Consider the following 14,899-nt stretch of genomic DNA (forward strand, 5'->3'; position numbering starts at 1 on the left):
CATTCAACCACGACCCATTAATTTGGGGCTTTGGTGTCTTGCTCAGAGTCACCTCGACATGAGTTCGACAGGATCGAACCGGCAACTCTCAGGCTACAGGATGACCACTCTACCCACTGAGCCATGCCGCCCTCACATGGAGGTCTGTGCAGCCCTCCAAGGAAATGCCTCTGCAGACAATCAATGACCCAGGTCAGGATGGGCCAAACCAGTCATGCTGGTGGTGGCAGGCAGCAGAACATTCTCTGTGTCTCTTGTCTCACATTTGTCACATGTGCTAAATGTGAATTTGCTCTCATTTGTGAAAAGCACAGGTCGCCAATGGTGAATCCCCAAAACTCGGTGTTCCCTGGCAAATGCCAATCAGGCTGCATGGTTTTGAGTGGTGAGCAAGGTTCCATTGGTGAATGTGGGGCCCTCGTACCACCCACATGGAGTCTGTTTCTGACAGTTTGAGCAGAAACACACACATTAGTGGCTTGCTGGAGGTAATTTTGTAGGGCTCTGGTGGTGCTTCTCCTTGCACAAAGAAGCAGATAGCGGTGCTTCTGCTGGGTTGTTTTCCTACTTTGGCCTCTTGCACATCTCCTGGTATAGCAGCCTGTCTCCTAGTATCTCCTCCATGCTCTTGAGACTGCCACAGCAAACCTTCTTGTCATAGCTTGCATTGATGTGCCATCTTGGATGAGTATCACTACCTGAGCAACTTTAGGGGGTTGCTGGCACTGCCTCATGTGCTGGGGGCACTGGCAAAATGCAAATGTGATCAAAAATGAGCCTGAAAGGATGAAGACAGGCAAATGGTCTGTGACCACCATTCCATCATATGGGTTGTCTTGCTAAATGCTTCTCATTTCCACCTGTTGTCTGTTCTATATGAACAACAGCAGGTCAAATTGATTCAGAATCAGTGTTACCTCCTACAAATGGACAGATTGATATCCCAGAAGTGTGATTGACTTTGAGTTAGATGGTAATGATTATATGTTCCATTTATTTTAAGTGTAATATGCCATGGTGAATTCATGTACTATAAGGAAATGTTGGGCAAAGCACATACGAGGTAAAAAGTATATAAATTTTAACATTTACAAAGTGATAAAAAGCAAAAAATGTCAGTGTCTATGGAGGTTGATTACATCATGTTCACTGCTGGGGTTTCAGCCCATGTGAGGATGGGGCATCCTGAGCTCTGACAGATTACATAATTCTCATTTCATAAGCACAGGCCTTACTTCCTCTCCTTAAAAACACCTATTATTACGTCTAGAATTCATGTGTGAATGATAGGTGCCTGCAAAACAGCAAATGAGATTCTCTGCACTTTAAAACAAAAACAATTAAAGTCATAAATGAAGGTTTTGAGCAAAATGATAAAATAAAGAGCATTTATTCCTGAAATATTTTACTCATTACTGTAGTTCATCCTTTAAAGCTTATTAAATTAATTCTGACAGATTATGTTCAGCATAAACCACTCCAAACACAACGCTTTATATTTACATCCTAATTCTCCCCAGAGATGCTCTTTTATGTTTGTTCATGCAGGCCAAAATGAACATAATTATATTCAAAGAACATAAATTATCTCTCGTTATTATGAAAGCATCTGAATTTTAAAAATTAAGGTTACAATCACATTAAGAAGACTTGTATTTTAACCCTAAACATGACCCTAAACATTTATTTTCAGTTCAAACTCTAAAATTATTATCTAAGAGTGTATTTTAGCCCTAACTATAATCATTTTCTAACTTTAACCAAGTGACATTATTGGCTGAACCCAATCAGGAAGTGACAAAAGTGTGTGTCATTTACTAAAATAACTCAGATATGAAAAGAACAACTTTTGTTGTTTTTTTAGGTCATGGTTGGTCTTTTACACAGAAATGTATTTCATTCTCTTTGATAAAATAATTTTTTTTATTAACTAGCCAGAAATAAATTCTGATGTCTTTTCTTGAATACTTTTTTTTTCTCTATGTTTTAATATGCAAAGATACACACTATGAAGAGTCAGGGGTTTCTGCAGTACCAGAAGCTGCTGCTTCAGGACAGAATCAGGCCTTATTTTTTTCTTTTACAATGGTTACTTTAGAGGAGTTCACATACTGTGAGGGAATAACATCCCCCTCCTGTACTTTGACCCTAACCTTAACCATTTTTGTATGTTAATCATTTGAAATGACTCAACAAAAGTTAAAAATGCTTTGAAATGACACTTGAAAAATGCTAAAACAGCCCAATACAGCTAAAGCATCATCCTATAAAAGATTAAATGATATTAAAATCCTTTTGCTTTTTATTTTGTCTTTACTTCCTGCTGGTGACATCATGGCTGAGAGTTTCTTAAATAACTTTGAAGTATCTTTAAATTTTTTTTTTTTAGAAAAACAGCATTATTACATTTTCAATAAAAGAAGTGGAGCAGAAAACAGATTTTTTTCATAATTTCAAGTCAGTGCAATACACATCCATACTTCCTATCATGAACAGGAATGAAAGCACTACCTTACTCTGCCATTTGAAACATAATAAAATGAGTCACATAAATAATTTAACTTTTTTTTTTTAATCTAAGCTTCAGTACTGTAAGATGATAGCCTTTTGGGGCTTCTTGGCAGTAGCTGAAACGACAGGAACTGCAAGCAATTGATATAAAACTTCGTAGTCCATTACAATATATATTTTCCCACCCTAAGCATATAATTTAACTTCTAATCATAACCATTTGAGGTTGAGAGCAAAGTAAAAAGAAGTAAGTAGTGATGGACGTAAAAGAGGAAATAGAAGGAAAAAAAAAAAAAGAAAATGGTTAAGGATGGAGTTCAAACTAACAACATCTCGCTTGAAGATCAGGGCCTCAATACCATCCACCACCCCAACCTGCCTCCAAATATGGCATTTGTTGTGCTAGTTGAGACAGACGGCCACAACCACATAGCAAACATGAAAGTACAGAAAAATTGTCTCATCACAGTGGAGAATTTAGCGTTCATTAATGTTCTGCTAATAAAATATGCGCACATCGTTCTGTGGTCTCACACTTCTTTTGTTTTCTTCTTCTTTTTTATCTTTTTTTCAATCAGGTTAACGAATTTATTCTCAAGTTTCAGTTGCAAAAGAGGCTTTGTTCACTATGAGACTTCCTGAATGAATGAAAGAGACTTCCTGTGAAAAATCAAAGCTTTTTTCAACATTGAAAGAAATTCTGCAAAAGAGACATAAAATTAGAAAAGAGGAATCTGTTAACTTGATCCTCTGAAGTCGGTTTCTATATTTCTTCTATGGTCAGACTCTCTTTTGTGCTGTTAAACAAACTGCAGACTAAAGTCCTGCACTATGTCCTGCTGTAAACCTGCAGCATCCACTCCCATCTTCTGCACGACAGCCAGAGATGCTCTCATGTAAACACGCATACACACACATACACACTGTGGATCCAGTCTTCTATATTACTAAATCAGTGTTTAAGGCTGCAGGGGTGGCAGCGTCCCTGCTGCACGGAGAATTTGTTTGCGTCCAAAACCCCACTCGTGTTAAGTGTAAACTCAGACATTAAGTAGAGACACTGCAGCGGCTGCTTGATGCTGTTCTGTGGAGCCGCTGTGGCCTTTTATGGTTGGTCTTTCATATCTCCTGGGACATGACACGAGGGTGAAGCTTCAGCATGTGTGTGTGCACGTGTGCTCAGGTGTGTGCGTTTGTCTCCATATAACTGTTTTGGCAATGTTAAAGTAAAACTTATTTTATTTATCTATATTTTTTAACAGTTTAGCTCCACATAACAAAAGGTGGTCTGCCTGCAGCTATAATTAGTCACTATTAACAAATAACAAATCATGTGAGGATTTAAACACCTCACCGAAATCTCTTTGATTCATTGTATTTATGCAATAATGCTTTACAAACTTTAATTCTATTTACATCTTTTACATTGTTTTATTTATCTGCTTTTTAAATCCACTACATTGCCCTTTCCAGCCCAGTCTTACAAGAAAATATGATTAAGCATGTTGGTGCATTTGTCCAAAAGCTAGTACTGTGGGAACTTTAGGCTGTCTGTTATTTTTATATGGCAGCATTTAGGTGACATGATGCCAAAATGTAGCTTGCTTTAACCAACTGTGACTCACAGCAAAGCACAAAAGTGAAAAGTTCTTGGACATTTTTGGACTGAATGGAACTCAAAGTTGGTGCAATGTAACATCATCTTCCACACCCTCCTACCTCTTTATAATCACCTGCTAACATGTTATATTTATGCAATAACACTTTCATGACAGTTTCATAAAAATGTGGGAAATGTTGCAACTCTGCAAAAGAAAACTTGGATGCATGTTATGATTTGGGAGTCCATAAGGTTTTGCAAATTTACATTTTTAATTCAGCCTTTAATCTAAAACTATATGTTTGTCAACATAAAATGGGTATAAATGAACAAATTAACCACTATACAGTCAGCTGTTATGCTGAATTATTCTAACTAAAGCAGTCAGTTTGTTGTCTGTCAGTTTTTATTAAGACTAAATTTTGATTTTTCTTTATAGAAATCTACAGGTTTCTATTTGATCTGTAGCAAATACTCCCAAATTTGGTCTCTTTACAACACCATTTTCTATTCCTTTCTATTCTATTCTACAGTCATTTAGCAGACGCTTTTATCCAAAGCGACTTACATTTAAGAGTAAGAACAGCACAAGCATGAATTCAAACAAGATGGGACGTCATAATTAAGTGATAGTCTTGTTCTTAATTCAAAACCTTCACAAAAAATATAGCATTTCTCATTTTGCAAAACAATTACAATGATGTGGATGCATAGAGGAAACACATATTTGTTACTTTTAAGCTTTAATCATAATGATAATTATAATAAAAGAAAAAAGTTTCAGACCAACCACAAGAAGGAAAGAAATGAGGGCACATGTTTGCTGCAAAACTTGCTGTATGTGTTTGCAAAACTACATGACAATCACAAGAGGAACCCAGGCATCATGTGAGTAAGTCATTGGATTTAGTTAAAATATACATGGTGGCTTACTTCATGTGAACATAGTATGATTATAATGACACCCCCTAAATTAAATAATTCTGATAAGACACAAGCCGAAACCCAGCAGTGTGGACTACAGATTTTAAAAACAGTCCCTGTAAATGTCCCACGTGTGGGACAAATTGCTTAAATTAAAGTTGTGGTGACCGTTAAGTGCCTGCATGATTGAAGGACCAGTGTTGCTTGTCTCATTGTGCATTACAGATGTGTGTGTGTAGGTGAAAACAGAACACAGAGATCTGAGGTTGAAGCACACATCAAAACAACTAGCAGATCTTCTTTGATCAGAAATTCGTCTGCCTACAGTTGCAAAGTACAAACGGCACAGACTGAAACAAAATGGAAGCCTTCTGCATCAGGCGTAAAAACAAAGTTCTGTGTGTAAAACAACACGCTATCATTAGAAGCTGCTGCACGTGTGCTGTGTGTGCAGAACTCACCATAGGTAAAAATAAAATAATGGCTTTCTAAAAACATCAATGGTTTCTTTTTTAAGTCTATCATGCATCTTGACATTTCTGAGCTCTCACAGTTTACAGGATGCTCACAAGTCAGAAATGACTCAGTGCAATTTTGTGCCAAACTCTCATAAACATCATTCACCACAAAACCCAAACAGGTCAAATGATCAACAACAACTATGTAAAAAGAGCTGAATGGAGCTCAGAAAAGAAGCAAAAATTTCACAAAGCACACATCTGCAGCACATAACAGGGGTCACATCCTGTCTGCAACCTCTGCTGAAATACAGCAAAACTAAACTTAACTCAGATTACCTCTTTTGAAGGACCATCTCTTCATTAAGAATTTTGAGAAGGATGGCCAGGAGTGATTAAGAGGCGAGTCAGCCATAGGAGCAGCGTAGTGGGGAGGCCAGCTTGAACTGAAGCTCGCTCACACTGCTGCTCTGGCACCCATCGAGAGGAGGAGGGAGGCGAGGGGAGGGGAGGGGAGGGGAGTCGGGAGGCTCAGATGAGTGAGCTGCTGGTTGGGGATTACCTCCACCAGAAAGAAAGAGAAGCAGGGAAGAATAAAATAGAAAGATATGAAGAAGACATAAAAGATAAAGGGATCTAGGAAAAAAGGGATGACGGCATATTTACAGTTACAGTCTGTTTACCTTTTAAAAGCATAAGCAGCAGATGGAGTTATTCTTGCCCCCCTTTGGATTAATTCTGGTTCTATAAGTTCTAAGTTTATGGCGAGTCTTGTCAATTTTATCTCTAACAGCTGACAAACCAAAAAAGTGAGTAGTACAAGGAGGTGATGTGTGTGTTTAACTGCAAAGCTTAAATCCAAAATGCACAATTTTCACTTGTTCAGACAAGTTTTAAAAAGAAAACTTTGTTTTGGGGAAATAGAGCAGTACCAGAAAAAGAGAAGGAAGTAGACTACATGCAATGAACAGCACAATGACATGCTGTTTTTTTGTTTTATTTTCTCCAATTCTGACTCTTGTCTAAAGTATTAAATCATTAAGAAATGATTCAAAATTAAAAGTGTTTAAAGAAACGGCAAAGAGGTATAACTGTACAAAAAAGAGCATAATACATATCTTCTAAGGCACTAGACACAAAGACAAAGACATTTTTTTGCAACCACTACGCTTTTTAAGTTGCACCAGTACATTTTCTGTCAGTCGGAAAACACACACTTTTCCACAGATGTGCACTGGTAAGTTGAGTGGAAATGTATTGCAACAGAACTGTACTGCATTTACAGTGTACAAACAAAAAAGTACTGGACTATAGTTATGGATAACAGTGCTTGGAAACTCCTCAAGTTTCAGAAAAAACAATACTTACATTTGATGATACTGTAGATTACATGTGGCCACGTGTAAATCCGTCCATTTAAAATCAGAAAAGAAGAGGAAAAGGTGGCTCCTTTGGATTTGACTGTACAAACGGCTCTCTGGTCCTTTTAGTGCATACAGCCAGCCAGCTGCTTCCTCTTTTGTGCAGCTGATGGGTCACACTTACTGTTTCACACATCACTGGTGCTGTTGTGGCAGCTGACACACTGAATGGTAGCGCAACACTGCAGAATGAGTGCAACTGAAGTTTTTAAGCACAGACAGTGAGTGACATGTTGACAGTAAACCTTTGTTCTGACCTCACAGTCTTTGTGACTCGTAAATTCATAGTGTTTACAGCAGTACATTAATGATTGAACATCAGATAGCAGCATTATGTCTGTACTGTCACCGGCGAGAGGCTCCCACATTTTAAACATTTGTGGTTTTATGTTCCCCTGCACTGTCTTGAGAAAGACTTTCAGAAGGACCTAGCTGTGTTTACAGCACTTATAGTCAGAACAAAACCGCATCACGTCTGCCGCTCTTCCACTTTGAGAGCTAAATGTGAATGAAAGCTATCAGCCTGTTTCACAGCCAGAAATAGTTTACATGCAGTAAAATTAATATATAAATATTAATTACAAAAATAGTACTAACTGCAGTAATGGAGGTGCATCTTTTCTTCTTTTTTTTCTTGGACAGCTCCATTGTTTTGTATATTTTATTTGGGTTTGATGCAGTGCTGAGAGGATAGACTTTGACATGAAGTAAAGAAAACAACCTATAAAAGACAGTCAAGATGCCCTTAAGCAAGTCATTCGTGTCATGTGATATAATCATTTTACCAACCCACAACTACAGACCTGTGACTAAACTAGGATGAAATGTTGGCATTTATGTCAGAAATTCAAAAGGCTCAAAAAGTGACAAACTACAGAAATGCTTGTTTTCCATGGCTGCTTCTTGATTGACATTCTTTTTTACTGGTGTTTGTTTCATTACAGTAGTTGCTTGAAAATGTGCTAATTGAACCTCTTTTTGAACTGCATCAGAATAGCTTCTAAAAGAATTGTGCAAACTACAGTTTGTGCATCTTAAAGGTCCGATGCATCACAACATCAAAGGTCAATGACAAGCTGTTATATAGGTATCTAATCGCTTTATTAAAAGTGGTATGTTTTTATTCTCTTGGACTGAGCCGTTTATATCTACTTGCCATGGGTCCACATACATGGCACCTGCTATATTTTTGCCAGCATTTTTACTACTGTGTCTTTTTCTACCGTGCCCCCTTTGGGCTGGAAAAATGGGGAGGTAAGATGGTTGGCCCCTTTAGGGTGCCTGAGGGTGTAGATTTACTTCTGTAATGGTCTCAACCTATGAATCTGTGGAGTATCCTTAAAAGGGAAGATCTATGAGGGCAGGCAGCAGCATACCTCCAAACAGCAACTTTGGGAGGCAATTCTCACATCTTCAAAAAAGATCCAGGCAGAAACTATCCCTGGATATTCAGTGGATGGGAGTTGTTAAGGCAATATCAAAGAAGGGCTCCTATGGAACTTGATAAAATGTGTTTGATTTTTTAGAAAAATTATCTCCTATGTATTGTAAAAAATTCAACAGGTGTACATTTTCAGTTCTTTACAACCTATATAATGTTTTGAAACTGTGATGCAAATAATTTAGAACACTGTTGTTGGGGTTAGGTGCTAAAGAACCTTGTGTCTTGAAGAATAAAGCATCTCACACAAATGACAAAATCTCCAGTCACTTTAAGATCTCAGAGATTTTCCCCAAATAAAATCATAGCTAAAACACTTTAGTGAGGGGGCTGTCATGCCACACCCTCACAACTGTATTCTAAGTCATGGCCAAAAAAATGCTGTTTTCATTATTGGTAGTTTTGTCCATTAAAATCCAGATTTCTATATAACGTAATAAACAAGTTCTAACTGTAATCTATCACCTCTGTCCAAAGAGAAGAAGTGGAAGAAGACATACTCTCCAATCATTTTATTCATAATTTTAATATAAACAGTTAATTGTTGAATAATTTACACACAGCAAGGTTTTTATTTTCATATCATTGCAACATTTTCTTTACATGTCACTTCTTGGCTCTCTTGAAAACATAGAAAAAATAAATTGTCAAGCGTTCTTTTAGTCATGGCACATTTTTGATCCTGTACAATATCCATTTATTTCTGTTTGTGTGAATTCAACATGTTGGTATCTGTGATACATAAAGATAATGGCACATTTGGATCCAGTGTGATGGGATGAAGCGATCTCTGTGGGTTAACAGGTTCGGGGGTTTGGACTGTACATACACACATTTACACTTGCTGTCTGCACACACAACTCTTCTTAAAGTACACACAACATATCCCAAAATGAACACCTCAGCATATTCATCGGCAATAAAATAGACATTAATAAAGAGGTATCTTGCAAGACTACACACAACATTCTGGGGACCACCAATGTGCACTGAAGAGAGAAGAGACTTGATAACTGAGAGGAAGAGGAGCAGCAATTAGAGACAAAGAAAGCTTAGACAGAATCAACTCCACGGATTTAAACTACAGGGAACAAGATAGAGACAAAAAAAAGAGAGTAAACTGGAGCAGACCACTGACAGACAGGTGACTCCTAAAAAGCCATGAAGAGGCTTTCCTCACATTTGTCATCTAAAAAAAAACAAGATTGCTGTTCGACAGTCCATCATCACACTGATGACGGGCAGTAATTAATTCATTCACAGCAGGAGGTGTTCCATCTTCAGGCTCGGCCACTACAGAGGAATAGTTTTGGGAAGCATGATTGTTCTTTGATGCCACTCTAATGCTTTTACAGCAAAATTACAGAAAGGGAATCTACCTTACAGCTGCTTTATTAACACATTACAACTTAACAGAATTATCAATCTGAGCCCTTTAAGTTTAAAAATAATTTGGACATGTACAAAAGCTTGAAGTGCCCGTATTTCAAACAATCGTAGTTCTCAAATCAGATTCAACAGCCAATTCCTTTCCAGATCAACACGTATGAGCTTTTGTGGGCTAATCTGCAAAATAAACGTGTTTGGTCCTCATCCTCCACTATGTCGCAGCGACATATTTCTACAGTTGCCAGAGTGGGACAAACCAACACTGGCTTCAAAATGGGCCTTTTGTATTTATAGTAGTAGTTTTTTTTTTGTTTTTTTTTTTTTCCCTACAGGTCTGGAAAAAATATTCATTTGATTGCAATTCACAACTTCGCCACTAGAGGACTCTTAATCCTACACAATGCTCATTTAAATATCTGTGCAGGGTTCAGGCAATAACTACACATAAAAATATAAACATAGTTTTGTTTTTTGGTTTGTTTTACTTGTAAGTTTAATGAGGTAAACTGAGATATCATGTGTTAGTTGGAGAACTCAGAGAAGTTTTTGTTGCCTTTAACCAGAAGTAAACTTTTCTTCGCTTCTGATCTTTAAAGATAAACCAGGTTTAAACTTAATTTATTTTACTCTTTTCAAGAAGGCAAACTAGCTTGTTTCCCCAAGTATTGCACTATTCCTTTAACACCTCCAGCTTTACAGTCCGAACTCTACAGAGATATGCTTCTTTTTAAAGCACCACCTTAAATTTTCCTTTTAGCTTATTCTGGATTTTATCACTTGTGTCCTCTTCGTTGAAAGGATGTGCAGTGGTCTTTTCCAGTTTTTCACATACTCAATATTTAAAACCAAAATAAAAATAAAAAGGAAACTATACTTCTTTTTAGAAACGATTCCATACAAAAAGAGAAAATGCATGTCTGACACAGGAAAGGCTTTGACGGGTGACGTGCTGCTGTGACTGGGTGGAGGGGGGTGGGGGATTCAGTGGACAACATTCAGAAACATGCGTGGGATAAAGAGCAGGCTGATAGCGAAACATTTCAGGCCACATACTGTTAGTTTTGTTGACACAGTCCTCAGACTGGAGTTGTGCTGCTTCTGGTGAATACATTGACAGAATCAACTCTGCTCTTTTCTGTGTGGTGGGTTTTTGTTAAGAGAAAGTGAAAGAAAAAAACATCTTAAATTTAGAAAAAGCTATGTACACACTGATAATGTTAAATTCATAATGTACAAGAGTAATAAAACTTTACAGTCAGAAAAAGTAATTGTATCTGTCCTCCCTACTTTGGCTAAAAAAAATAGAAATCAACATCTCTAAAATGTAATACTTTTTTCTTTAAAATTAAACAATAATACATACAATGCTTTGTTCTCACCCTGCACTGCGTCAACAGCATGCTCTGTCCAACCAGAGTTAAAAAAAAAAAAAAAAAACTTCCCTAAAATCAAGTGCTTTTATTTTTCTTTCCAGGGCTGACAAGATCTGCTGATATTTACAGATAAGAGCTTATTAATCAGTTCATTAATCTTAAATAATGCAACAAATTAATGTATTTAAAATTCCAAGATGTAATGCAATCACTTCTTTCTGATTTTTTTTTTTTTTTATTATTTTTTGTTTGTTTTTTTGCATGTGCTTTGGGGTGTCGCTGTTGTAACAGACCGATGAGAAGCTAAATCAGTAAGCATCAAATTACCAAGCTGGTCTAAGTATTTCATCTTCATGCACAAAGCAAGCTAGAGCTCAGCAGAGTAGAGACACATTTTTTTTTCTTGGAAAATATCACCAGTCATGTAATCCCAAATTACAGTATTTTCTCTGCAGACAACAGCAAAAAGAAAACAGAATGCATAAAAACATAATTAGTTTTTCATTTCATGTATTGGAGGTGGAAAATCCTCTTTACTGATTGGTGTTGATGTGCCAGTCAGGGCCCACTTCAGGACTGGACGGGAGGGGTCAGGTGGGGCCATTAGTCTGAGGAAGGCACTATGGGTCAGGGGGCCTGTTTGCTTTGCCACCCCCTGACCTGCAACACTCCCATCCAACCACTAGAGGGCAGTCAGAACCACATCACCAGCCAGAGTAGAGGACTCCTGATTATCTTCAAATTTTGTTAAATTTTGTTACTTGTTGAAAACTTGTCCTTGGGTTTATCATGTCCATTTTACTTTTTGCAAAGATTCTGAGAACTTGCGCTTCAGTCAGAGTAGATAAAAGGTAGGTAGGTAGCTCTTCTTCCTCCTCATCCTCTTACCACAAAGCATCAGGCCGCCTCCCTGAGACGAAAAGTTACAATCGAGATTTCAGGTCAGTTAACAGTTTGTATGGCACACAGGACTGTCCCAGTCCGGCTTTTCTCCTTTGCGGATTGGGGAGGGAAATAAATTTTTAACCAGCCCACACGTGTGTCCTGATCAGCCACAACAGACCCAATCCATGGCATTGACATATAATAAAGGTCATTTCTTGATATTCACAGTAGAAGAGAAATATATACATTACAAAACAACATAGCAAAACAAAAACAGAACAGACAAAAACACAACTGGAGGATATGTGGGGTTTGAGCAGAGACAAAATGATAGACTGGAGAAGATGATGAAGAGAAGTGCTTCACTCCAGATTATATTGTGGTCTAGATGTGATTTAGAAAGCATGAGGTCTGTGGCTGAGCTTGGTTAGCTTTGGCTGCGTAAAGGTGATCAAAGATATGCACCAAGTCACTAGACTCCCGTTACGTTGCTGTCACATCACCAGATATCAGTAGAGAGGCAGTCTGGGGGTACACAGCATCTTCCGGTACTTGTGGGAAGCAAGAGGACAGACTGTTCCTGAAGCCCAATCACTGCCAGACTGTCTGGGTTTAACATGCTGAAAGAAGATTTTAACGCCAATGTTTGGAAAAGAGTTGCAAGACTGTAACTTTTCACAAGGAAATGGGCAAATATTCAAAGTTCTATTAGAGATTTCCCACGACACAAGAAGAAAGAAAAAAACAGAGAACACAGGGGGGAGTTGTATGTATGATGACATGCTGCTTGCAGTGATGGGATATCCAGAAGGGGATGGACTGAGGCTTTTTAAACTGATTCCTCCATATACACTGAGGTAGACTCTGGCCAAACACAAAGGCAAATTATCGACAAATTAACTAAAAACAAGCGCACCTGCTGCTCAACACAAGTTACTCCACCTGTACGATAACCAACATCATCTCCCTACTCCTGAACCCTCACAAATGCTCCACCACGAAGCTAGCTGTGTTTCTTTAAACAATGACCATGATCATAATAAAATAAATATCTGGTATTTCAAAGATATGGGCACTATCTTAATCAAAAAATTGCATATCTGAGTGTTAACACCATCAGAAAAAAAGGATCATAGATGGAGACGAAGAGATGTGTCCCACTTCCAAACTACAGCGTATTTCTGCTGGTAAATTAAAAAATGTTGAGTACTTAATAGTGTGGACATGTGACACAGCTGAGGTCCATCGTTTTTCATGTACCAACATCTAAAGGGCATCAGGACCTTTCAATGTTATCCTCCTGCTTTAATCTTCTATGTCACAGATTATTTACAAAGTACAAAAGCCCTAGATCATATCTGCTTAGCAATTAGCTAAAATCTACATCATGACCTCAGGTAAGTGCTGACAATGCAGACTCTGGCTGATCCACAGTGTCACTTGGGTTTTGCAGCCTAACCTTAATGCTGATAAGCTAACACTTAAAAACACACCCTAAGACAAATCCCTTCAGCAGTGAACATAGCTGAACCCCTCTGATTTGACAGCAGAGTATGTATGTATGTGTATATATATATATATATATATATATATATATATATATATTCATACATACATGTTTGTGTGTGTGTGTTGTACTAGCCGGTATGATTAGCCTAGAAGTGTTTGAGTTTGAAAAGGCACTGGTTTGATATGGAGACAGCTTCTCTATCATCTCTGACTGGATACTGTGGGTGCTTGCTGTTGGCAGAAGACCGCCAACACTTTGGCTGCTCTGTAAGTGCTGAATGATGCTCAGTTGGATTGGCAACCACACTGGTTTGTGTCCAAAAAAATATATACACAAGTTCATCTTTGTTGCTCAGCTGTCGCCTTGCTGACTGCAGTGCTCAGAGAGTGTTTACTATCTGCTGTGATGGGCTCTGAATGGATGTCAGAGTCACTTTTTCAGATCTAAGTAAAGCAAAAGGGCAGATTTTTTTATTCCTTGCAGGCAGGGCAAAGAAAAATTGGGAAAAACAAATGTCTAATGGGGTGTGATAATGACATGAGCTCAGCCAGCACGCAGGCTAAACAGGGGGGTGAGGGAACGAGGAGTTCTGACTAAAACCTGGAATGTCAGACCTGAGTGAAATAGCTGTTGCACACTGCATCCTGACTGGTTAAACTCCATGTGATAGCAGAGAGAATAAAAGGATTAACAATAAACTCAGTCTGCTCTGTCAGATGCACTGGAACAGAGAGAGAGAGAGGCTGCCCTCCTTTTATAAATACATTTGGAACTTTCCACATCTTTCGCCAGACCTCTACCACAAAACGTGGAAATTTCCACCAGGCAAATTCAGGGCAACGAGTTCAGCGACCGATGGGAAGTCTGGGGAGGAAGAGAGCGGAGGTGTTTGTGTGTGTGCTGCAGAGCAAACCTAACAAGAAGGAGGGGGACAATGAGAGATGGCTGTAAAGGGTGAAATTTCTAAATCATCATATCTCCTGCAGAGCCTTAAGTGTGACGGAAATGAAGGCTTCTCAGCAACTCATCACCTTCCACTTCGCCTGACAGCGGCTGTTAATTCACGGCCTGCCCGAGCAGCAGCAACACAACCTGCAGTAACAAACGCTCCAGCCTGATCCAACCAGAGAACGACAGCAGACACGGAGACGAACACACCAGATGCACTTTGAGCTAAAAATGCCTCATTCCCCTTTATAAAGCTTTTATTTTTTGTTAGTGTTGTCTTTGCAGTAGTGAAGTCCCCTTCAAATACTAACTGCTGTAAAGTAAGAAAAAGGTTTGTAGAAAATGTAAAAGATACAGTTTTTTCTCATCCAAATGGAGCAAGAACTCACGGGAGGCTGCAGGCCTAAGACACAGAGAGCACTGATGGTAGATTAGTGTG

The 14,899-nt window shown here is 38.4% G+C and overlaps 1 protein-coding gene across 2 annotated transcripts in view; it reads right to left on the reverse strand.

The window, feature by feature from the left end:
* Positions 1-6,958, reverse strand: part of LOC121653025 (rho guanine nucleotide exchange factor 18-like) — a 45,422-nt gene extending 38,464 nt beyond the window's left edge. The window contains exon 1 of one of the 2 annotated variants that reach the window (XM_042006207.1): positions 6,862-6,958. Coding sequence is in view for 1 of the 2 variants with exons in the window: in XM_042006206.1 (XP_041862140.1) it covers positions 5,833-5,908 (76 nt within the window). In the remaining variant the exon portion in view is untranslated. Of the gene's footprint in view, positions 1-5,832; positions 5,923-6,861 lie in introns of those variants that run through there. The other variant, XM_042006206.1, reaches the window with a different exon arrangement.
* Positions 6,959-14,899: the final 7,941 nt, after the last annotated feature.

The sequence above is a fragment of the Melanotaenia boesemani genome, chromosome 14 (genome assembly GCF_017639745.1).
Source record: "Melanotaenia boesemani isolate fMelBoe1 chromosome 14, fMelBoe1.pri, whole genome shotgun sequence".
Taxonomy (NCBI): Eukaryota; Metazoa; Chordata; class Actinopteri; order Atheriniformes; family Melanotaeniidae; genus Melanotaenia; species Melanotaenia boesemani.